Source organism: Salmo salar, unplaced genomic scaffold, assembly GCF_965601325.2.
Source record: "Salmo salar unplaced genomic scaffold, fSalSal1 ptg000519l, whole genome shotgun sequence".
NCBI lineage: Eukaryota > Metazoa > Chordata > Actinopteri > Salmoniformes > Salmonidae > Salmo > Salmo salar.
The window spans coordinates 205599-232585 of NW_027675407.1; the positions used below are offsets into that span (position 1 = coordinate 205599).

At 39.8% G+C, this 26987-nt stretch overlaps 2 protein-coding genes across 2 annotated transcripts; one reads left to right on the top strand and one right to left on the bottom strand.

The window, feature by feature from the left end:
* Nucleotides 1-8400: 8400 nt before the first annotated feature.
* LOC145876228 (uncharacterized) lies at nt 8401-14032 on the bottom strand. Its single transcript, XM_082972016.1, has 2 exons — nt 14017-14032; nt 8401-9191 (listed from the first exon to the last, which is right to left on the bottom strand). Exons 1-2 carry the CDS (start codon nt 14030-14032, stop codon nt 8401-8403), a joined length of 807 nt encoding a protein of 268 aa, XP_082828142.1.
* A 6690-nt stretch (nt 14033-20722) lies between these two features.
* LOC145876229 (uncharacterized) lies at nt 20723-26773 on the top strand. Its single transcript, XM_082972017.1, has 2 exons — nt 20723-20729; nt 25887-26773. The coding sequence occupies exons 1-2, from the start codon at nt 20723-20725 to the stop codon at nt 26771-26773; spliced, it is 894 nt and encodes a 297-aa protein (XP_082828143.1).
* Nucleotides 26774-26987: the final 214 nt, after the last annotated feature.

Sequence of the window (26987 nt, forward strand, 5' to 3'; positions counted from 1 at the left end):
AGTTAAAGGGTAGGAATAAGGGACATCGCTGGTCATAAAATATTCATTACTTTCTTCAGCAATACTAGGAGAGAGGGGTACCCCTACACAGAACTGAACTGGATCTAAGATGGCGGACAGAAATACTAGGAGAGAGGCGTACCCCTACACAGAACTGAACTGGATCAAAGATGGCGGACAGAAATACTAGGAGAGAGGGATACCCCTACACAGAACTGAACTGGATCAAAGATGGAGGACAGAAATACTAGGAGAGAGGCGTAACCCTACACAGAACTGAACTGGACCAAAGATGGCGGACAGAAACACTAGGAGAGAGGGGTACCCCTACACAGAACTGAACTGGATCAAAGATGGCGGACAGAAATACTAGGATGGAAGCAAATGTAAGGGATTATAACGTCATAACGAATCATGCAGAAACATGTACAGTTGACAGAAATGTTAGTTAATGTAGAGACAAACGATTATGCTTTTTCTTATCATAAAGTTTATTTACGAAAATCGCGATTTAGCCAGCTAGCTGAATAGCTAACATTAGCCAGCTAACGGACTAGCTAACATTAAACAGCTAGCTGACTAGCTAACATTAACCAGCTAGCTGACTAGCTAACATTAACCAGCTAGCTGACTAGCTAACATTAGCCAGCTAGCTGACTAGCTAACATTAACCAGCTAGCTGACTAGCTAACAATAACCAGCTAGCTGACTAGCTAACATTAACCAACTAGCTGACTAGCTAACATTAGCCAGCTAGCTGACTAGCATTATGGGTGTTGTGACATGAGTATGAAATTGTCTTTCTGGCTGTTTTAGGGACTCCTGAAACAACCAGCAAACCAGGCTGTCGTTTTGTGAAACAGTGGATGTATAGAATCTAGCCAGCTGAAGAATTTACTGTAAATTGAATGTACAATTTCGTAAGCTTGCCTTGCTGATATTTGCCATGCAGATAGATGAAATAACGTAGCTAGCTATGTTCTTGCTTATTGTGCAGTGGATGATTAAAATACCTGTATGCCTATGGATGTGTAGCTAGCTATCTAGCCGATCTGTGTATGGACCCAAACGTTTGGTATACATATTAGTTCAGAACCTATGAACCTCAGCTATCATAGCCAGTTGTATCAACTTCAAAACAGCCTGAATGACATTAATGAAGCCTATGGATTGAGTAGAATATAATATCATGTTGTGCCAAGGATGCAAGTCGTATATACATGTAGTTATTACCATGCATGAGATCCCCACATTGTAGCCTGTACATTTAATATATTCACTGATCATGTACTCTACCTTGGCAAATAAAGGTGCAGTTTAGGTATGAATGTCTTTGAGATTATTTTTCAGTCATATCCAATACCAGGAGTATCAAATTCCAGTCTTTGAATGACGCTGTGTCTGCATGCATGTATTACAATTATACTCTTCAACAGTGTTTACCAATCTTGGTCCTGGGACATCAATGGTTACGCATTGTAACTAATAGACTAGAAACAGGATTTAACTAGTTAATTCATATATACAGAAATATAATGTTAAAAAACAGTACACTACACTTCCTATGCATCATGTAAATACTCTAACACTGGTTCATCTCAACATCTAATGTCCTTCATCTGCATTGATCTGATAAACACAGGATAGGTGGAGTATTTCATCACATTACACTTCATTTCAACCAGTAGAGAATGTGAAACGCTTTATTGAAAAGCTCATTATCCAAGTGTTATAAATACAAGTTTAATCTGTACTTCAATGCACATCTGTTGTGCATTATAAAAACAGAGGAAGAAAGAGGAGGTGGTGAGAGAGGTGTAAAAGACAGAAAGGGAAAGAGGTAAGCACATAGGAGCAGGGAAGGCAGCACATGATTAATGAATCACAGTGCTACATAAATATTCTCTCAGTTCATCACAATTACATAATAGTGTCTCTCGTCGGTCCAAAGGTTCTTAAAAGCAGGTGAGGTGGCGATGATGGGACTGGGGGTTGGCATCCTCTCACATCAAAACATACCTGCAGACAAGAGACAGATGGAGAGAGAGCATGTTTAAACCTTGTGTTATTATTTTTTATTCTAACATTGTTAGTCATCAATCAGGAGGTGAAATGCAAAACTGACCTTGGATCATTAACTCTGGGACTACTGCATCTATATCTGTATTTCAATGTAAAGCATCTCTTTAATAATACTTCCTGTATAATATAAACTGACCTGGGATCATTAACTCTGGGACTACTGCATCTCTGTCTGTATTTCAATGTAAAGCATCTCTTTAATAATACTTCCTGTTGACCTGACCAAGTGACCTCTCACCTCTGTTCATGCTGTGCCCTCTATGTAGCCAGTTCAGATGCAGGAGGAGTTCACCGACACAGCTGATATAACCTAGAGGATTTAGGGAGAAGAGGAGAGAGGGATGAAGTGAAGGAGAGAGACTGTTATTGAGAAAATAAGGTAGTTAAAGCGACAGTGTTCAACAGGAATCTCTGTGTGTGGCCTCACCTGGTGTCCACACCAAACTAAGTGACTGCAGAGTACTTTATGCTGAAAAACATGAACGGACACACGAGGACAAACAATACAGCGTAGTTATAGAAATAATTAAGTGTCTTACTATTCTCCATGGTTGGCCCTCTTGCCTATTCTTTGAAGGTGGAAGGAGCCACAGTTATATACGCCTGAACCTGCTTACTGCACAACACAATCCATCAATCCGATTGATACATGAGTGTGTAGGTGTGGGTTATAGGGTGTCTAATTGTTCTACATTTTTTCAATATGGGTGATTTAAAATAGCCTGTTTTGTTTTTGCACAGACATCACACCCTTACCTAAACAGCACCCTCACCTGAGAAGTAGAAATCAAAGGGAGAGAAACTGTGAATTGAATAACTGCAGTTGACATAGCTCAGTAAATGGAAGAATACTCTTATTGCAATGTGAATGGCTCTTAAAAGAGCCTTTGGTTGTGCATAGTGACATCTATGGTGTTGCCAGGGAACAGCACCCTCTTTGAAGAAGTAGGAGGTGAAGATCTCCTGCACACGGATTGCCTCTCTTGCTGCGTTGTTGGACCCCATCCTTGAAACATCCTGCAGAGCAGCAGACTCCTCCTCTGGCACACGGCGGCGAGCTGCAGATCCCCTCCTGGTCCTCGTGTCCATCCTCATGAAGTTACGCAGGACACAGGTAGCCTTCACACACCTGAATTCCTCCAGGAGGCAGTCCCAGATGACCCTGGTCACCCAACCTTGCAGTGCCCTACACGGTAACTGTAGGCAACCGTTATGAAGGAATCTCCAGTTACAAGGTATCTGTAGGAATATGGGAGACAATGTAATTATTAGACTGTTACATCACCAGGTCTTTGTGGATTACTAAAGTATAATATCCCTGATAACAAATCATGATAACATTGGATTGATAGATGCATGGGCACACATATGTACATGTGTAGCATGTGACAATAACAGAATCATATCAAGGATGGCATCACAAATGAATACATAAATACCACTTGAAGCTTGATGATGAGTTTGAATCATTTGAATCAGCTGTGCAGTGTGAAGGCAAAAACCAAAATGTGCCCCTCTTTGAGTCCCCAGGACTGAGAACCACTGCTCTTCATTGGGACCTCTTCATATGTAGACTGGCTTTCATAGAGCTCTTTATCTGAGGACAGAAAACCTCACAAGAAACAGATTTCATTATAGTCAAATTACACCACACTGAATATTATGTTACTATTATCTCCATCCTCACTTCTAGGGACAGGAACTACACAAAAGTACCTGCCCTATCCAGAATAGCCTCCTCTCTCACTGACAGTTGGGGCTGCTATCCTTTCACCCTCTTCCATGGCTGTTAGCTAGCTACCTACAAATGCATGTGGAGTTTGTTTTTTACAGTGATAAATACATCAAGATAGCTAGCTAAAATGAAGTTAGGTAGCTGGCGATATTTAATTATATCTATACAGAATGTGATATTTAATTCTATCTACCTATCTATCTATACAGAATGTGTAGTTGGCTAGATAGCTAGCTCATTTAGCAGCTCATTTGAGTTAGCCTGCACTGTAGCTAGTTAGCTAATAATACATCGTTTTTTTTTCATTTTCAAAATCTATTTACTTACTTACTTGAATAGGTTCTTCCAGCCATGTGGACAACTGGAAACAGGGCAGTAAAGTTTGTCACCAGAGCGTTTTAGAGGATATTACTATTGAACTATGTACCCATTTAATAACCAGACCTTCATACAAACTTGCTCTGCTGAATTCTTGACGGAGTCACAATGGGCGGCCTAAGAGGCATCTAGTCCATCTGCTGACTGGACGCAGTTCAGTAAAATGTACATTTTATCTTCAGACAACAAGTTAAAGGGGTCAAATACTTATTTCACTCATTAAAATGCAAATCAATTATTAACATTTTTGACATGCGTTTTTCAGGATTTTTTGTTGTTGTTATTCTGTCTCTCACTGTTCAAATAAACCATTAAAATGATAGACTGATCATTTCTTTGTCAGTGGGCAAACGTACAAAATCAGCAGGGGATCAAATACTTTTTTCCTCCACTGTATCTCAGTCTATGCTGCTCTGACATTGTTTATCCATATATTTATATATTCCTAATTCCATTCCTTTACTTAGATTTGTGTGTATTAGGTATTTGTTCTGAAATTGTTAGATATTAATTGTTAGATATTAATTGTTAGATATTGCTGCACTGTGGGAACTAGAAGGACAAGCATTTCACTACACCTGCAATAACATCTGCTGAACACCTGTATGTGACCAACAACATTTGATTTATTACGAAGGTAATTTGTGTCAAATTTACTTTTCCCCTCATTCACCCCACCTCTTTACATTGCTGATGCATATTCAGCGGCCTGACTGTGTGAAAGGCCCATCCTGGTAGATCTGAACCTAATGCAGCTTGGAGTGATCAGATGACAGAAGTCACATTTAGGTGCCAGGTGTAAATGAGGCCATAGATGCTCCATATACATTACTTTGAGTGTTTTATATAATATGACTAAATGTGTTTCTGTGTTGCAGGGACAGTCAAGAAATGGAACAGCAAGGCCACAGAACATGACATAAGCAGAGCTGTGGGAGACCACCTCAAGCCCCTGGTAGAGCCGGGGGTGGTGTTTACCACTCCACCACGCCTTCAGCAGGCTGGAAAAGTGGGATTGATACAGTTTTTCATACTAAGGTGGACCAATAGTTTGTTGATTGGTCAGTCATTGGGTTAATTTGTTTTACAATGTGTTCAAATCAAGCTTTATTTATACAGCACATGTCAGACATGGATGCAACACAATGGCTTCACAGGAAAAAACTATGAAAATAATCAGAAATATTTAGTACACAAATATGAGGATAAAAAACAATAATAACAACTGAAAGACTAATGAGCATTGTAAGGAAACGCCATTGATTAAAATAACAATATGATGCAATATCCAACCCAAAATATAACTTGTTTTTTAGGAGGGGCTCTGAAAGACACTATGGGGGTGTCCACTGGAAGTTGACTAGTAACAACAACTGGGACCTAAAAGACACCCACCATGAGACCCACTAAATCTGCCCAAGAAGAGGCAAACAAAAGAAAATCCCCCACCAAACTTAAAGACAGGAAGTAAACCAAAAAGGTGGAGCAACTAAAGGTGTTGACTCTCCACATGTATCAAGACAACTGGAGCACTGGGCCAGACACTCTTAAATAGAACCTGGACCAGCTCAGGTGAAACACCTTCCCACTAACGAGATGGACAAGCCAGCACAGGTGTAACACATACTGACTAACGAGGTGACACCAATCAGTGCGTCCTACGTGCTAACGAGCTAGACGTGCTAACGGGCTGGACCTGCTAACGAGCTAGACGAGCTAGACGGGCTAGACGGGCTAACGAGCTAGACGTGCTAACGAGCTAGACGTGCTAACGAGCTAGACGGGCTAACGAGCTAGACGTGCTAACGGGCTAGACGTGCTAACGAGCTAGACGGGCTAACGAGCTAAAGTCCAACCTCAAAACATAAATGGAAAAACCAAAGCCTGTAACACCTTCCCCCTTAAGACAACAAATATATCCTACATTTCTTTTGGACAAGTTTGCTCACCACCAACAGAAAAAAACTTATATTTCACATTATAATCAACTACAATGCTTCACCTTCACCAATATAAACATGGTGTCTACTGGCTGTCAACATTTAAAAACAAGAAAAAAACACGTATTTCTAAATAATAATATACTATCTTATTAGTTCTCCTTTTTCTTTCTAGAATCAAAAAACTAATTTTGAAATTATAATCAACAACAATGCTTCACCTTCACTAATATGAACATGGTGTCTACTGGCTGTCAACAATTAAAAACAAGAAAAAAAATGTTTTCCCCCACTAGCTTCTAGAACTCTCGTCTTCCTAAAACTCACTAGCTTCTAGAACTCTCGTCTTCCTAAAACTCACTAGCTTCTAGAACTCTCGTCTTCCTAAAACTCACTAGCTTCTAGAACTCTCGTCTTCCTAAAACTCACTAGCTTCTAGAACTCTCGTCTTCCTAAAACTCACTAGCTTCTAGAACTCTCGTCTTCCTAAAACTCACTAGCTTCTAGAACTCTCGTCCCCTTGGAACCCAAACAAAACTCATCTCCAATACGGAAAAACGTGCAGTCAAAATAAATTGTAATGCACTGACAAAACACAAATCTTTTTGACTGCCCACCTTTGAGACAATCAGAAACCAAGTTGTCCTTACCACGGACATGTCTGATTTCAAGAGGAAACTCCGGCAATATCCGTAGTAACTTTCCACCTCACTGCAGAGCTTCTCTCTCTTCTCAGGGTTCACTAGATAGGCATGTTGTTGGAACGGGGCCCAGTCCCCAATGTCATGCTCTAGTACATTTGGGTTGGCACATCTGAGAATGAACCCTGATATTATAAAAGCAGGGCAACAATGTCAATATAATTGTACCAAAAAATGGTCAGTTGGTTACATTAATAATAATCATTACTAAATGTTACATGAAATGTAAATATGAAATATTTGGTTGCATAGTCTACTTTCAACAGCTTTTCAATGTCATGTTGCTAGGTGGGATATCCCCAATGTCAAAACAAAGTTTTAACGTGTCCAAATCAATAACCAATATGCTGAAACAGTTTGTGATAAATTGAAAACCTAAACATAAAATGTGCTATATACACAAACATCTGCCACAATAATCATATTACTTGTATTATTTAAAACAAGCACCTTATAAACTGCACAAGCACCAAAAACGCTGTTGTTTTGACAAGTAGCAATAAATCACTGATATCCATTAGGGGGGAAATCAGGTTGTTTGTGCTGTTGAAACTAGCACAACTAAAAAAACACATGGAAATGGGAGATATATTTTACCTCACTGGTTAGAGGACAACCTGCAGAAGACAGTCAGCTACATTTTGGAGTGATGCATTTAAATGTAGGGGTCGCTAAACAAAGGAACACAACACTTATTTGTCATCACTCATCGATATCATGTGGATTTTTTTTCTACCGTTGTTTTACCAGTTAAGTTGACTGAGAACACATTCTCATTTACAGCAACAACCTGGGGAATAGTTACAGGGGAGAGGAGGGGGATGAATGAGCCAATTGTAAGCTGGGGATGATTAGATATCCGTGATGGTATGAGGGCCAGATTGGGAATTTAGCCAGGACACCGGGGTTAACACTCCTACTCTTACGATAAGTGCAATGGGATCTTTAATGACCTCAGAGAGTTTAACGTCCCATCCGAAAAACGGCACCCTACACTGGGGCATTGGGATATTGTTTAGACCAGAGGAAAGAGTGCCTCCAACGCCACTTCCAGCAGCATCTGGTCTCCCATCTAGGGACTGACCAGGACCAACCCTGCTTAGCTTCAGAAGCAAGCAAGCAGTGGGATGCAGGGTGGTATGCTGCTGGCAATCAATTGTGCGAAAGGAGGAAGATGAGATTACACATCCTGTTAAAACGAACAGCTCAAAAACCACACGGAATCTGGGAATAATGTGTACATCCCTGGTTAGAGGACAATTTGTAGAAAACAGCTCGCTACATTTTGAAGTGTTGCATTTTGATTCAAGTGGGTCACCAACATGGTAAGTGTAACAACTCTTTTTGTGTTAGTCACTTTTTGTTAAATCACATAAATAGTAACTCTTCCATTTCAGAGCCTGGATTTTCCCCCTGAGGCTAATATCCATATCATGTTGAAATCAATAGAACAGGGGACAAACGTTTAGGGTTCTACATTGTGACATCATTAAAATACTCCTTCTACAATGTTAAAACATTCTACATTGTGACATCATTTCATTGATATCATGAAACAATTCCTTCATGTATGTATTTTCTGATGTTTGATCAGAGATCTTTTATCAGAGTATCTCTTGTCACACTGACCACAGCTATAAGGTTTCTCTCCTGTGTGTGTTCTCTGGTGTAGAGTCAGAGAGCCAGATCCTGTAAAACTCTTCCCACATTGATCACACCTATAAGGTTTCTCTCCTGTGTGTATTCTCTGGTGTAGAGTCAGACTGCGAGATGCAGCAAAACTCTTCCCACATTGACCACAGATATAAGATTTATCTCCTGTGTGTGTTCTCTGGTGCACTGTCAGCCCTCCAGATACACCAAAACTCTTCCCACATTGATCACAGCTATAAGGTTTCTCTCCTGTGTGTATTCTCTGGTGCACTGTCAGCCCTCCAGATACACCAAAACTCTTCCCACATTGATCACAGCTATAAGATTTCTCTCCTGTGTGTATTCTCTGGTGTGATACCAGATGGCCAGATTGACCAAAACACTTCCCACATTGATCACAGCTATAAGGTTTCTCTCCTGTGTGTATTCTCTGGTGTGATATCAGGCTGCATGGCTGAGTAAAACTCCTCCCACATTGACCACAGTTATAAGGTCTCTCTCCTGTGTGTGTTCTCTGATGAATTTTAATGCCTGATGAGGTGAATCTCTTCCCACAGTCAGAGCAGCAGTGAGTTCTCTTCCCTGTGGATGTCTGCAGGTGTTTATTGAGGTGTTCTGATGTGGAGAGACTCTTCTCTGCCTCTTCAGCATCATGATGTTGTTGAGGCTCCCCAGAGGATCCACGATAGTTAAGTATCTCTCCTGTGTGAACAACAAAGTCAGACAGATGGTTAAAGGCCCACAACAGCGGAAATCCACTGTATAAGGTGATGCCAACAGCGTAGCCATGATGTTGGACAACAATTGACGTCTGTAATGAATGTTACAATTATTTGATATTTGCCTTAAAATGAGCAAGAATAGTCATATTTTGTCTTGTTTTCACATTCGTAGTAACATCAATGATTGTAGGCTAGAAATAAGTTATTCATGTTGTTGAACCTCTAAGCAGTGTGCCAGACGACTTTTGGTCTCCAATATAGGCCCCTTTCTGTATTTGCTAAAATTGCGGCACGAGGGCAATTTGATTGCAGAAACTCCTCCCTGCTAATGAGGAAACCACTAGTTATGGATGTAGTATATCTGGTAATGAGGAAACCACTAGTTATGGATGTAGTATATCTGGTAATGAGGAGACCACTAGTTATGGATGTAGTATATCTGCTAATGAGGAAACCGATAGTTATGGATGTACTATATCTGCCTGGAGCAAAAATGGTGAGCAAAGATTTTAGTTTTTCACAATGTATTCTGAATGTGAATGGGGAAAACTCAGGGGAGTAACCTCCATTTCCAGGTTGATGATGAGTTCATTTCACACTACTTTGGATTATAATTGTAAGGCTCATTTGAATGTCCTGTTTAATAAAATGTTTGCTAAAGCATTAATAATTATGTGTAATTATTGAAGAACTGCGTTAATGACAGTATCCATTTGGGTGTTGTCAATAAAGTTCAGATTTTATTGATTTATTTAACCAGGTAGGCCAGTTGAGAACAAGTTCTCATTTACAACTGTGACCTGGCCAAGATAAAGCAAAGCAGTGCGACACAAACAACACAGAGTTACACATGGGATAAACAAGCATACAGTCAATAACACAATAGAAAAATCTATATACAGTTGTGCAAATGGAGTAAGGAGGTAAGGCAATAAATAGGCCATAGTAGCAGAGTAATTACAATTTAGCAAATTAACACTGGAGTGACAGATGTGCAGATGATGATGTGCAAGTAGAAATACTGGGGTGCAAAAGAGCAAAAAAGTAAATAAAAACATGGGGATGAGGTAGGCAGTTGGATGGGCTATTTACAGATGGGCTGTGTACAGCTGCAGCGATCGGTAAGCTGCTCAGATAGCTGATGCTTAAAGTTAGTGAGGAAGATATATGTCTCCAACTTCAGCGATTTTTGCAATTCGTTCAAGTCATTGGCAGCAGAGAACTGGAAAGAAATGTGTCCAAAGTAGGTGTTGGCTTTGGTGATGACCAGTGAGATATACCTCTTTGAGTGCGTGCTATGGGTGGGTGTTGCTATGGTGACCTGTGAGCTGAGTGAAGGCGGCCTAGCAAAGACCTATAGATGACCTGGAGCCAGTGGGTTTGGCGACGAATATGTAGAGAAGGCCAGCCAACGAGAGCATACAGGTCGCAGTGGTGGGTGGTATATGGGGATTTGGTGACAAAACGGATGGCACTGTGATAGACTGCATCCAGTTTGCTGAGTAGAGTGTTGGAGGCTATTTTGAAAATGACATCGCCGAAGTCAAGGATCGGCAGGAAAGTCAGTTTAACAAGGGTATGTTTGGCAGCGTGAGTGAAGGAGGCTTTGTTGCGAAATATGAAGCTGATTCTAGATTTCATTTTGGATTGGAAATGCTTAACCTGTTGGGGCTAGGGGGCAGTATTTGCACGGCTGGATAAAAAAATTTACCCGATTTAATCTGGTTACTAATCCTACCCAGTAACTAGAATATGCATATACTTATTATATATGGACAGACAACACCCTAAAGTTTCTAAAACTGTTTGAATGGTGTCTGAGTATAACAGAACTCATTTGGCAGGCAAAACCCTGAGACATTTTCTGACAGGAAGTGGATACCTGATGTGTTGTATTACCTTTAAACCTATGCCATTGAAAAACACAGGGGCTGAGGAATATTTTGGCACTTCCTATTGCTTCCACTAGATGTCACCAGCCTTTACAAAGTGTTTTGAGTCTTCTGGAGGGAGATCTGACCGAACAAGAGCCATGGAACGATGATGGCCCATTAGACACCTGGCGCGCGAGTTCATGTTGGGTACCCTCGTTCCAATACGTTATAAAAGAGAATGCATTCGTCCACCTTGAATATTATTCATGTTCTGGTTAAAAAAGGCCCTAATGATTTATGCTATACAACGTTTGACATGTTTGAACGAACGTAAATATATTTTTTCCCCTCGTTCATGAAGTGAAGTCCGGCGGGCTTAGATCATGTGCTAACAAGACGGAGATTTTTGGACATAAATGATGAGCTTTTTTGAACAAAAATACATTCGTTATGGACGTGTGATACCTGGAAGTGACATCTGATGAAGAGAATCAAAGGTAATGGATTATTTACATAGTATTTTTGATTTTAGATCTCCCCAACATGACGGCTAGTCTGTATCGCAACGCGTATTTTTCTGGGCGCAGTGCTCAGATTATTGCAAAGTGTGATTTCCCAGTAAGGTTATTTTTAAATCTGGCAAGTTGATTGCGTTCAACAGATGTAAATCTATAATTCTTTAAATGACAATATAATATTTTACCAATGTTTTCTAATTTTAATTATTTAATTTGTGGTGCTGACTTGACTGCCGGTTATTGGAGGGAAACGATTTCCTCAACATCAATGCCATAGTAAAACGCTGTTTTTGGATATAAATATGAACTTGATAGAACTAAAAATGCATGCATTGTCTAACATAATGTCCTAGGAGTGTCATCTGATGGAGATTGTAAAAGGTTAGTGCATCATTTTAGCTGGTTTTATGGTTTTGGTGACCCTGTCTTTGAATTGACAAAACATTACACACAACTCTTGTAAATGTACTGTCCTAACATACTCTAAATTTATGCTTTCGCCGTAAAACCTTTTTGAAATCGTAAAACGTGGTTAGATTAAGGAGATGTTTATCTTTCAAAGGGTGTAAAATAGTTGTATGTTTGAAAAATTTGAATTTTGACATTTATTTGGATTCAAATTTGCCGCTCTTGAAATACACCTGCAGTTGATGGAGTGCACCACGGGTGGGACGCTTGCGTCCCACCTAGCCCATAGAGGTTAACTTCATCGGGGTAGGGGGCAGTATTTTCACGTCCGGATGAAAAGCGTGCCCAGAGTAAACTGCCTGCTACTCAGGCCCAAAAGCTAGAATATGCATATAATTAGTAGATTTGGATAGAAAACACTGAAGTGTCTAAAACGGTTTGAATAATGTCTGTGAGTATAACAGAACTCATATGGCAGGCAAACCTTAGAAAAATCCAACCAGGAAGTGTGGAAATCTGAGGTTTGTAGTTTTTCAAGTGATTGCCTATCTAACACCCAATATACAGTGTCTATGGGGTCATATTGCACTTCCTAAGGCTTCCACTAGATGTCAACAGTCTTTAGAATGTTGTTTCAGGCTTCTACTGTGAATGGGGAAAGAATAAGAGCTGATTGAGTCAGGTGTCTGGCCGTCAGCCATTATTTTAGTTACGCACGCAGCCATGAGCACAAGCTCAGTTCTCTTTCCTTTATGAAGACAAAGGAATTATCCGGTTGGAATATTTTTGAAGATTTATGATAAAAACATCCTAAAGATTGATTCTACACATCGTTTGACGTGTTTCTACAAACTGTAATATAACTTTTTTGACTTTTCGTCTGGACTTTAGTGCGCGCGCCTTCTGCATTTGGAATAGTGAACCTAACGCGCGAACAAAATGGAGGTATTTGGACATAAACATGAACTTTATCGAACAAAACGTACATGTATTGTGGAACTGGGATTCCTGGGAGTGCATTCCGATGAAAATCATCAAAGGTAAGTGAATATTTATAATGGTATTTCTGACTTCTGTTGACTCCACAACATGGCGGGTATCTGTATGGCTTGTTTTGGTGTCTGAGCGCTGTACTCAGATTATTGCAAAGTGTGCTTTCGCCGTAAAGCTTTTTTGAAATCTGACACAGCGGTTGCATTAAGGAGAAGTATATCTTTAATTCTATGCATAACAGTTGTATATTTTATCAACGTTTATGATGAGTATTTCTGTAAATTGATGTGCTCATTCATCGGGGGTTTTGGAGGCAAAACATTTCTGAACATTACATGCCAATGTAAAATGGGTTTTTTGGATATAAATATGAACTTTATCGAGCAAAACATACATATATTGTGTAACATGAAGTCCTATGAGTGCCATCTGATGAAGATCATCAAAGGTTAGTGATTAATTTTAGCTGTATTTCTGGTTTTTGTGACGCCTCTCCTTGCTTGGAAAATGGCTGTGTGGTTTTTCTTGTCTAGTTGGTGTCCTAACATAATCTTTCGCCGTAAAGTGTTTTTGAAATCGGACACTGTGGTTGGATTAATGAGAAGTGTACCTTTACAATGGTGTATAATACTTGTATGTGTGAGAAATTTGAATTATGAGATTTTTGTTGTTTTGAATTTGGCGCCCTGCTATTTCAATGGCTGTTGGCGAGGTGTGACGGTAGCGTCCCACCTACCCCAGAGAGGTTTTAACATGCCGGTACATACTGCTGTAATAACATGCAAGCAAATTGTCAGCCAAAATATCGTGTACGGTAACTTACTTGAAAAGAAATGTCTTTATTACATTGCTTAACATGTTCTTAACATTTGTCATAATTAGTTAAAGCAATGAATTTGTTTCGGCTCTCGTTGGACTTCGGCTGCATATTTTCCGCCATTTTCTTCAAATCTGAAAATGATGTGAAGCTACGTCCATTTCCTGAAGAATTGCATTATGGGCCCTAAAGTACTGCGTGTATACGTCATATTTTGGCGAATTTAGTACGACATCCGGGAACTTTTGGCATACTAACTACATCAACGACATCATAACCGCCATCGATAAGAGACATTACTGTGCAGCCATATTCATCGACCTGGCCAAGGCTTTCGACTCTGTCAATCACCACATTCTTATTGGCAAACTCGACAACCTTGGTTTCTCAAATGATTGCCTCGCCTGGTTTACCTACTACTTCTCTGATAGAGTTCAGTGTGTCAAATCGGAGGGCCTGTTGTCCGGGCCTCTGGCAGTCTATGGGGGTGCCACAGGGTTCAATTCTCAGGCCGACTCTCTTCTCTGTATACATCAATGATGTCGCTCTTGCTGCTGGTGAGTCTCTGATCCACCTCTACGCAGATGACACCATTCTGTATACTTCTGGCCCCTCTTTGGACACTGTGTTAACCTGTTAGTGCTAGGGGGCAGTATTTACACGGCCGGATAAAAAACGTACCCGATTTAATCTGGTTATTACTACTGCCCAGAAACTAGAATATGCATATAATTATTGGCTTTGGATAGAAAACACCCTACAGTTTCTAAAACTGTTTGAATGGTGTCTGTGAGTATAACAGAACTCATATGGCAGGCAAAAACCTGAGAAGATTGGAAACAGGAAGTACCCTCTCTGACCATTCCTTGGGCTTCTTGGCTCTGTTTAAAGAAAATGTAGGATATTTGCTGTAACGTGACACTTCCTACGGCTCCCATAGGCTCTCAGAACCCGGGAAAAAGCTGAATGATGTAATTCCAGCCGCTGGCTGAAAAACTTTAGCGCGTTTGGATGGAAGTCGATCAGAGGGCCATCAGACTGAGGCTCGTGCACGAGGGGATCCCATGCTTTTACTTTCTCTCTCTTTGAACGTAAACACGCTTTCCCTGTCGGAATATTATCGCTTTTTTACGAGAAAAATTACATAAAAATTGATTTTAAACAGCGGTTGACATGCTTCGAAGTACGGTAATGGAATATTTAGAATTTTTTTGTCACAAAACGCGTCGGGCGCGTAACCCTTATTTACCCTTTCAGATAGTGTCTTGAACGCACGAACAAAACGCCGCTATTTGGATATAACTATGGATTATTTGGGACCAAACCAACATTTGTTATTGAAGTAGAAGTCCTGGGAGTGCATTCTGACGAAGAACAGCAAAGGTAATAACATTTTTCTTATAGTAAATCTGAGTTTGGTGAGTGCTAAACTTGCTGGGTGTCTAAATAGCTAGCCCTGTGATGCCGGGCTATCTACTTAGAATATTGCAAAATGTGCTTTCACCGAAAAGCTATTTTAAAATCGGACATATCGAGTGCATAGAGGAGTTCTGTATCTATAATTCTTAAAATAATTGTTATGCTTTTTGTGAACGTTTATCGTGAGTAATTTAGTACATTTTTAGTAAATTCACCGGAAGTTTGCGGGGGGTATGCTAGTTCTGAACGTCACATGCTAATGTAAAAAGCTGTTTTTTGATATAAATATGAACTTGATTGAACAAAACATGCATGTATTGTATAACATAATGTCCTAGGGTTGTCATCTGATGAAGATCATCAAAGGTTAGTGCTGCATTTAGCTGTCTTTTGGGTTTATGTGACATTATATGCTAGCTTGAAAAATGGGTGTCTGATTATTTCTGGCTGGGTACTCTGCTGACATAATCTAATGTTTTGCTTTCGTTGTAAAGCCTTTTTGAAATCGGACAGTGTGGTTAGATTAACGAGAGTCTTGTCTTTAAAATGGTGTAAAATAGTCATATGTTTGAGAAATTGAAGTAATAGCATTTCTAAGGTATTTGAATAACGCGCCACTGGCTGTTACGTAGGTGGGACGAAATCGTCCCACTGGCCCTAGAGAAGTTAACTAACCTCCAAACGAGCTTCAATGCCATACAACTCTCCTTCCGTGGCCTCCAACTGCTCTTAAACGCAGGTAAAACTAAATGCATGCTATTCAATCGATCACTGCCCGCACCTGCTCGCCCATCCAGTATCACTACTCTGGACGGCTCTGACTTAGAATATGTGGACAACTACAAATACCTGGGTGTCTGGTTAGACTGTAAACTCTCCTTCCAGACTCACATTAAGCATCTCCAATCCAAAATTAAATCTAGAATCGGCTTCCTATATCTCAACAAAGCATCCTTCATACCCTCGTAAAACTGACCATCCTACCGATCCTCGACTTCGGTGATGTCATCTATAAAATAGCCTCCAAAACTCTACTCAACAAACTGGATGCAGTCTATCACAGTGCCATCCGTTTTGTCACCAAAGTCCCATATACCACCCACCATTGCGACCTGTACGCTCTCGTTGGTTGGCCCTCGTTTCATACTCGTCGCCAAACCCACTGGCTACAGGTTATCTACAAGTCTCTGCTAGGTAAAGCCCCGTCTTATCTCAACTCACTGGTCACCATAGCACCACCCACTCGTAGCATGCGCTCCAGCAGGTATATCTCACTGGTCACCCCCAAAGCCAACACCTCCTTTGGTCGTCTTTCCTTACAGTTCTCTGCTGCCAATGACTGGAACGAACTGCAAAAATCTCTGAAGCTGGAGACTCATATCTCCCTCACTAGCTTTAAGCACCAGCTGTCAGAGCAGCTCACAGATCACTGCACCTGTACATAGCCCATCTGTAAACACCCATTTACTATATAACCATTGATTCTTGAAGAATATAACTTATAAATGCCTCAAACTGTATTACCCCACCAGAAACCAAAACATAAGCTTGTATAACGCCACTGTTTGTAAACAAGCCTTATATCTTCTGTATAGCTGTGAAATCTGGTTAAAACTATAATTTTGACCTTATGGATGGCCAGTGCTTGTATTTATAGTGTAGTCAATTCAGGGGGTTGTCCTGAGCTAGACTCAAACCTGGGTCCAGCAACTGTCAAGACAACACCTTATAACTGTTATGTCAAGATGTCTGAACTTCTTGAACAGGTCGCTAGGTGTTGGGTTACGGTTGCTACAATAGCTTTCTCTATGAATTTGAGAGTGGTTACATTTCTCCTTCCCCCATCCCTCAGCTGTTTACCAAACCAAGACTCAGGGCGGATAATTTTTTGCTATTTAAATCCTAGGTTATCCCTATAAAATAGCCACACATCTATCAACCAATCTGCAGTTGAAACAATAACAAAGCTGTCATTCCACCACTAGTTTGGTTATAAGATGATGATGGGGCTGGAGAAATGTAACTAATCTCAAATTCATAGACAGACCTGTGGATGCAAGGACTGACCATCCATGATATCAACATTATAGTTTTAACCATGTTGAGGCTATACAGTGTTGGTTTACATTGTTTCTAAACATTGGAGTAAAAAAAGCTTATTTGGGGTTCTGATGGGGTACAACAGTTGAACTAAGCTCATGAGACGTGTGTTATATTCTTCAAGAATACATGGCTATAAAAAAATCATTAAAAAGTCTAAATATGGATGTAGCTATTGCATATTTCCCCTTTAACACCAAACATCAGTTCAACAACTGCAGAGTTTGTGCCTCTGTTTTTAAGACAGTACTTACTAGTGTTAATCAGGGAACGGTTTCTCAAAACCATCTTATGGCTAAGTTCACCGTTAGAACCATTGGACGCCTTAAGATGCGTTTGGGAAACCGGGCCCAGATGTCCAGTTTCCTCCTCTTCATCTTCTTCCAATGTGACAGTCATCTCCCCCTCCTCCTCCTCTTTCACCCCATAAACTGCATCCTCCTCTTCCTCTTCCTCCTCTTCTTTTACTGTAACATCCTCCTCCTCTTTCACTCTGAACGGGTCTTCCTCTTCTTTCACTGAAACGTCTTTCTCTTCTTCTTTCACAGTTACAGCCTCACCCTCTACTTGTTTTTGTATTGAAACAGCCTCCTCTTCCTTCTCCACTTTCACGAAAACGTTCAGCCAAAGTCCCTCTTTCTCCGTCCAGCAGACCTCTTCTTTAGCAGGAGGAGAGTAGCTTGGTGAGCTCATGGTCGGGGATGTTAGCTAGCTAAGCTAATGCTAACTTAACCAGCCCGCTAGCTGATCAATAACAAAAACACCGTAAATATGAAATTAAAACGGATAACTAACTAGACGACAGAAGTGGGTTTAAAACACAGTGGCTAATATACACTAAAGCATCTAAAGAGCTTTATTGTTCGGCTATTTTGTCTAGCAAGCTACTGAGGTGGCTGAATAACTGTTGTTGCTGTTGAAAAAAGCGTTCCGTCCACTAGATTATACGTCACACCAACAGCATTACCTTAAATTCCCAGACCGCCATCTGCTGACTGGAGTGGGTAACGCAGTTGAGTAAAATGTCTATTTTATTTTCAGACAAGTTTGATTGTAGGAAGATTTTTTTACTCACCAGTGTAACAACACAGTGTGGTTAAAGACTTAGTAAGCTAGTTGTAGTCACGATCTGGTTCCCTATAAGGACAAACAGTTATGTTTTTTGCGTTATTACAAATGTATTGTAATGAAACAGCAGGGAGCAGGTCTCGAACCCTCGACCTTCAAGCCCGAAGTCCAGCGCGCTATCGACTGTGCCGCAAAAGCTCGAACGGCAGAGTCAATATCCGTGCTTATAAACCCAGGGTCGTTACAGTATTAACTTATTTAGGGAAATCTTCTAAACTACCCACAATGCACTATTTTCCAACGTCATATGTATTATCAACTCTATGCTACCGGGTTTGTATGCCAGTGTAACGGTGTAATGAAGTTACATTTAAAACATTTATTTAACCTTTATTTAACAAGGCAAACCAGCTAAGGACAAATTCTTATTTACAATAACGGACCCGTGTCTGTAGTTTTGATCCCGGGTCTGTAGTGATGCCTCTACCACTGAGATGCAGGACCTTAGACTGCTGCTCGTGTGTTTACATTACTTTCAGTGATAAAGGTATGGGATTCTGGGTAATCCACAGCAGATTTATGGAGAATTTGAAAATTGGGTGGTCCTGGGATAGAAATGTATAAAGTTGACATTAGATCATAAAATCCACCTTTTAAATCATAAATTAGCAATTTATGTTTTAGTAACTTCTGTTGTTGGTTTGGCCTCTCTTTATATGTTATTTGCCGAATCTCAGTTTTCCATGTGGGTTTTATGCTAAAGTTCCCTCTATCAAGTTGGTAGCAAACTGGAAAATGCATCTTCTTTAGGAGTGCTATTTATATCCTGTCACTACTGATCATTCATCCACACTGCATCTTCTTTAGGAGTGCTATTTATATCCTGATCATTCATCCACACTGCATCTTCTTTAGGAGTGCTATATATATCCTGATCATTCATCCACACTGCATCTTCTTTAGGAGTGCTATTTATATCCTGATCATTCATCCACACTGCATCTTCTTTAGGAGTGCTATTTATATCCTGATCATTCATCCACACTGCATCTTCTTTAGGAGTGCTATTTATATCCTGATCATTCATCCACACTGCATCTTCTTTAGGAGTGCTATTTATATCCTGATCATTCATCCACACTGCATCTTCTTTAGGAGTGCTATTTATATCCTGATCATTCATCCACACTGTGTGTCTCATCAATGCAGGTAATTTATGACATGTATAAAGTATGTGTTTTATAAACTCATGAACACCAGCCAGTTTATCAGCCCGGTTCTGTTAGTTTAGGTGGATTATACTTCTTCACCACCAGAGGGGGACGTTGAGTAATATTTCAGGTTAATTTGATATATTTTGATACTAAATTGGATGAGTTTATTCTGATGTTGTATTTATTTTATTAGAGTACATTAGGAATTAGTAGGAATTGTTAAATCCACCATGCGATCACAAAAACTTTGATAGACATTTCAACAACAACAAAGTTAGTATATTATACGGCAGATTTGTGGAGAATTACTATCGGAGTGCTATTTATATCCCGTCACTACTGATCATTCATCCATACTGTGTGTGTCCCATCATTGCAGCTTTGGAAATAAATGAACTGTCCATCCATTGCTCCTTCCTGTGTTGACTCACTGACTTGAGGGATGGGAACAGGAAGGTCACACTAGGTTGATATCTAGCTCAAGCTTGCAAACGTTAACCACACCTTTCCATGTACTGTGTGATTGGGTTATCTAGAGGGAACCCGTTAGCACGGTAGGCTCTGGTGCCTTCTTGCTGTGGGCTCAAATCGACAGAGGAAATCAACCTGCTTGCTACTTTTTGTTTTGTCAACTTTTCATTAGGGATGTTATGTTTGATACCGGAGCTACGAGGCCTGCGTCCAAATCGCTAAGCAGTAAACTTCAAAGCAGTGTACCGATGCCTGTATCACTTTATCAGCAGCACGTCATCAATGGCGTCTGAAGCTTCATTTGATCAAACAACCACCTGATTGGTTTGGTATTGGGCTTGTTCGACACTGCAGGCGACTGCCAACTGACTGATCTAGAAATCACCTTACATCATAAATAACTACTCATTATTATTTATAAATCAGTCAGCCAGTCACCATTTACCCACAATGCAGCATGGATTTGATGCTCTCGAACACGGCCAGTGGTTTAGTAGATGACAAAAAGGCCACACTGCGCATGCGATTCGGTGCTCAAACCTGTTGAACCTACATTGCCGTTCAAAAGTTTGGAGTCAATTAGAAATGTCCTTGTTTTCCATGAAAACATTCATGAAATGAGTTGCATAATGAATAGTAAATATAGTCAAGACCTTGACAAGGTTTTAAATAATGATTTTTAATTGGAATAATAATTGTGTCCTTCAGACTTTGAATCCTCCATTTGTAGCGATTACAGCCTTGCAGATCTTTGGCATTCTAGTTGTCAATTTGTTGAGGTAATCTAAAGAGATTTCACCCCATGTTTCCTGAAGCACCTCCCACAAATTGGATTGGATTGATGGGCACTTCTTACGTATCATACGGTCAAGCTGCTCCCACAACAGCTCAATAGGGTTGAGATCCAGTGACTGTGCTGACCACTCCATTATAGACAGAATACCAGCTGAATGCTTCTTCCCTAAATGGAGCTGTGCTTTGGGTCATTGTCCTGGTGTAGGAGGAAGTTGGCTCCAATTAAGCGCCGTCCACAGGGTATGGCATGGCTTTGCAAAATGGAGTGATAGCCTTCCTTCTTCAAGATCCCTTTTACCCTGTATAAATCTCCCACTTTACCACCACCAAAGCACCCCAGACCATCACATTGCCTCCACCATGCTTGACAGAAGGAGTCAAGCACTCCTCCAGCATCTTTTCATTTTTTCTGGAACTCACGAATGTTCTTGTTTGTGATCCGAACACCTCAAACTTAGATTCGTCTGTCCATAATACTTTTTTCCAATCTTCCTCTGCCCAATGTCTGTGTTAGTTTGCCCATCTTAATCTTTTGCTTTTTTTAAACGGTCTGAGATATGGATTTTTCTTTGCAACTCTGCCTAGAAGGCCAGCATCCCAGAGTCGCCTCTTCACTGTTGACGTTTAGACTGGTGTTTTGTGGGTACAATTTGAATAAGCACCTAGTTGAAAACTTGTGAGGCGTCTGTTTCTCAAATTAGACACTAATGTACTTGTCCTCTTGCTCAGTTGTGCACTGGGGCCTCCTTCCATTCTGGTTAGGCCAGTTTGCGCTGTTCTGTGTAGGGAGTAGTACACAGCATTGTACGAGATCTTCAGTTTCTTTGCAATTTCTCGCATGGAATAGCCTTCATTTCTCAGAAAAAGAATAGACTAACGTTTTTCAAAAGAAAGTTATTTGTTTCTGGCCATTTTGAGCCTGTAACCGAACCCACAAATGCTGATGCTCCAGATACTCAACTAGTTTAAAGAAGGACAGTTGTATTGCTTCTTTAATCAGAACAACAGTTTTCAGCTGTGCTAACATAATTGCAAAAGGGTTTTCTAATGATCAATTAGCCTTTTAAAATGATAAACTTGGAGAATATAAAATATAGAATATAATTTGATTTGTTTAACACTTTTTTTTGGTTACTACATGATTCCATATGAGTTATTTCATAGTTTTGATGTCTTCACTATTATTCTACAATGTAGACAACAGTTAAAATAAAGAAAAAACATTGAATTTGGAGGTGTGTCCAAACAATTGAATGGTACTGAATATGCATTGTGGAGGAGAACTGATCCTAGATCTGTACAAAGGCATAACATCTACAGCAGGAACAACTGTCTGTGTTAAAAAGGCCCAGCTGGATTGAATTGAGCTATTTAAAATGACATATTTGAATGTGAAATGATTTTCGGCTAAAATATCCTGGTAGTGGGTAAAGTTTATTTATTTTATACAGTCATTTTTTCTCATCTTTATCAAGGGTATCAATAACTAGGTGCTTATTTTGATATCTAGTTATTTGACTGAATCAGAAATACAGATGTGGAGTAGATGTAGAGTTTGTTTAAAATTCTCATAAAAAAATCTGAACTAATCAAACAACACTTGTTGCTCTTTGTACGTGTTGATATAATATTAATATTTAATGGAGAGGAAAAACGTTTCCCTAAACTGCTTTATAATATTATAATTCAATGAAGAATAAAAATAGTTTTACCTCCTCAACTGCGTTTCCTCCCTCCAGACAGCAGATGGCGATATGTGTCTTTCAGGCGATGTTTCTAGTGTGACGTATAATCTAGTGGACGGAACGCTTCTTCAACAACTGCAGCCACCTCGGTAGCTCGCTAGCCGACAAAGTCGGAACATTCAAGTTCTTTGGACAATTTCGTGGTTTAATTGCCACTGTGATTTAAACATGCTTATGTGGAAACAACTAGCTACCCCATTAAATTTAATATTTACGTTGTAAGTCAACTAGCTGGCTGGTTAAATTAGCACTATGCTAATGCTAACTAGCTATTATCTCCGACCATGAGTTCACTAAGCTACTCTCCTCCTGTTAAAGAAGAGGTCTGCTGGACGGAGAAAGAAGCTCTGGTGAAAGAGGAGGCTGTTACAATACAAAAACAAGTAGAGGGTGAGGCTGTTACCGTGAAAGAAGAAGAGAAAGACGTTACAGAGAAAGAAGAGGAAGACGCCTTCAGAGTGAAAGAGGAGGAGGATGTTACTGTGAAAGAAGAGGAGGAAGATGCCGTTTTTGGAGTGGAGGATGAAGTGAAAGAAGATGAAGACGTTTTTGGAATTAAGGCTGAAGAGGGGTCAATTACTGTCAATGATGAAGAGAAGACTGGAGAACTGATTAACACCAGTAAATACAGTGAGTACTATCTAATAAAACAGGGACATTGATCTGATTAACACCAGTAAATACAGTGAGTACTATCTAATAAAACAGGAACATTGATCTGGTTAACACCAGTAAATACAGTGAGTACTATCTAATAAAACAGGGACATTGATCTGATTAACACCAGTAAATACAGTGAGTACTATCTAATAAAACAGGGACATTGATCTGATTAACACCAGTAAATACAGTGAGTACTATCTAATAAAACAGGGACATTGATCTGATTAACACCAGTAAATACAGTGAGTACTATCTAATAAAACAGGGACATTGATCTGATTAACACCAGTAAATACAGTGAGTACTATCTAATAAAACAGGGACATTGATCTGATTAACACCAGTAAATACATTGAGTACTATCTTATAAAACAGGGACATTGATCTGATTAACACCAGTAAATACAGTGAGTACTATCTAATAAAACAGGGACACAAACTCTGCAGTTGTTGAACTAATGTGTGATTTTTAAAAGGGCATTCTACACTCAAATATGTTTTTGTACGGTATGAATTGTTCATGACGTCCTCCAGGGATTTTTAAACTTTTCCTGTTGAAAAGTGATATATAAATACAGTAAATTATAAACACACTAAAGGGAAACAAATAAATGTTTTGAGCAAAATAGTGTTTTTTTAACAACTGCAAACTAGAAGGAGTGAGTGATGTCATAGTAAGGCCTTCAAGGAGTTGGCTTGATGGGAAGTCATGATGTCATCCAATAGGAGACTGATCTTCATGTGAATATTCATTATTCTTTTTAAAATCCTTCATGTTCTGTCAAGTTGGTTGTTGATCATTGCTAGAAAGCCGTTTTCAAGTCTTGCCATAGACTTTCAAGATGATTTAAGTCCAAACTGTAACTAGGCCACTCAGGAACATTCAATGTCATCTTGGTAAGCTCCTCCAGTGTAGATTTGGCCTTGTGGTTTAGGTTATTGTCCTGTTAGGACAGTCTTTTGTATTCAGATTTCTGAAATGCTCTCTAACTACGTAACACTTAGTGTCTCCTTATATGACACTGGGAAAATAGTTTTCATGGGCACAGAAATCCTAAATCATTTCAGAGTTTGCTAAATCCAATGGTTCTAACCAAGAGTCACCTTAACTTTATTGACAACACCCAAATGGTTACTGTCATTAACGCGGTTCTTCAATAATTACACATAATACTGTAGCTGTTTAGTTACAGTCACATGTTCAACTATCATCAGCTGATCCAGGAAATCATTTTCTGAATGACAGTCACATGACAAACATCACGACATGCAACAACAACCAAAGTGCTTCTTCATTCATTACTCTGGTAAAGACAGTTTTGCTGTGCTCCATGTTGGATCCAACATCCCTAACAAATTCATGTTTATAATGTGTTATTGTCTACTTGATTTACTGTAGGGTCTCGTTAGTCTGTTTGGAAACAGAGATACTTAGCTCATCATGTGTAGAGAACTGTTCCTTGATGGATAGGCTATTGTACAACACACAGAGATATTTTCCTATATTTGTTGTTATGGGTCCTACAGTAGGTCTATGTTGTTGTTAGGTGACATTATGGGTCCTACAGTAGGTCTATGTTGTTATTAGGTGAAGTTATGGGTCCTACAGTAGGTCTATGTTATTGTTAGGTGAAGTTATGGGTCCTACAGTAGGTCTATGTTGTTGTTAGGTGAAGTTATGGGTCCTACAGTAGGTCTATGTTGTTGTTAGGTGAAGTTATGGGTCCTACAGTAGGTCTATGTTATTGTTAGGTGAAGTTATGGGTCCTACAGTAGGTCTATGTTGTTGTTATGGGTCCTACAGTAGGTCTATGTTGTTGTTATGGGTCCTAGAGGACACTATGTATGTCATGCAACAACAACCAAAGTGCTTCGTTCATTACATAGGTATGTTTGTTGTTAGGTGAAGTTATGGGCCAATTTGGCAAACAGTGTACAAACCCTCATTGTCAGGCTGATGGAAAAGCCAAAGAGCATTTTACTGGTTGAAGTGTTTTTTTACGTACAAAGTGGTTGATTTGCGATGACGACACAAACATTATATTAAGCAGGACATTCAAACAAGCCTTACAATTATAATCCAAAGTAGTGTGAAATGAACTCATAAGCAACCTGGAAATGGAGGTTACTCCCCTGAATTTCCCCCATTCACATTCAGAATACATTGTGAAAAACTAAAATCTTTGCTCACCATTTTTGCTCCAGGCAGATATACTACATCCATAACTATCGGTTTCCTCATTAGCAGGGAGGAGTTTCTGCAATCAAATTGCCCTCGTGCCACAATTTTAGCAAACACAGAAAGGGGCCTATATTGGAGACCAAAAGTCATCTGGCACACTGCTTAGAGGTTCAACAACATGAATAACTTATTTCTAGCCTACAATCATCGATGTTACTACTAATGTGAAAACAAGACAAAATATGACTATTCTTGCTCATTTTAAGGCAAATATCAAATAATTCTAACATTCATTACAGACGTCAATTGTTGTCCAACATCATGGCTCCGCTGTTGGCATCACCTTTTACAGTGGATTACCGCTGTTGTGGGCCTTTAATCATCTGTCTGACTTTGTTGTTCACACAGGAGAGAGGCGGGACTATCGTGGATCCTCTGGGGAGCCTCAACAACATCATGATGCTGACAAGGCAGAGAAGAGTCTCTCCACATCAGAACACCTCAAGAAACGCCAGCGGAGAACCACAGGGAAAAGATCTCACCGCTGCTTTGACTGTGGCAAAAGATGCACCTCATCAGGCATTATATCACACCGGAGAATTCACACAAGGGATCATTCTCACTGCTGCTCTGATTGTGGGAAATTTTTTAAATCTTCATCAGAACTCAAAATACACCTGAGAAATCACACAAAAGAGAAACCTTACTTCTGCTCTGACTGTGGGAAGAGTTTTCCTCTGTCAACCAGCCTGATATCACACCAGAGAACACACACAGGAGAGAAACCTTATAGCTGTGATCAATGTGGGAAGAGTTTTTATAAATCTAGTTATGTTATTATACACCAGAGAACACACACAAGAGAGAGAACTTACAGTTGTGATCAATGTGGGAGGAGTTTTCCTATTTTAATCGCTCTGATATCACACCAGAGAACACACACAGGAAAGAAACCATGTAGCTGTGATGAATGTGGGAAGAGTTTTGCTTCACCTGGCGGCCTGACAGCACACCAGAGAACACACACAGGAGAGAAACCTTTTGGCTGTAATCAATGTGGGAAGAGTTTTACTCTGCTAAGCAGCCTGATATACCACCAGAAAACACACACAGGAGAGAAACCTTATAGCTGTGCTCAATGTGGGAAGAGTTTTACTTGTTCTAGCATGCTGACTAGACACCATAGAACACACACAGGAGAGAAACCTTATAGCTGTAATCAATGTGAGAAGAGATACTCTAGTAAAAGATCTCTGATTAAACATCAGAAAATACATGAAGGAGTTGTTTCATGATATCAATGAATTAATGTCTCAATGTAGAATGTTTTAACATTGTAGTAGGTGTATATTAATGATGTCACAATGTAGAACCCTAAACGTTTGTCCCCTGTTCTATTGATTTCAACATGATATGGATATTAGCCTCAGGGGGGAAATCCAGGCTCTGAATTGGAAGAGTTACTATTTATGTGATTTAACAAAAAGTGACGAACAAAAAGAGTTGTGT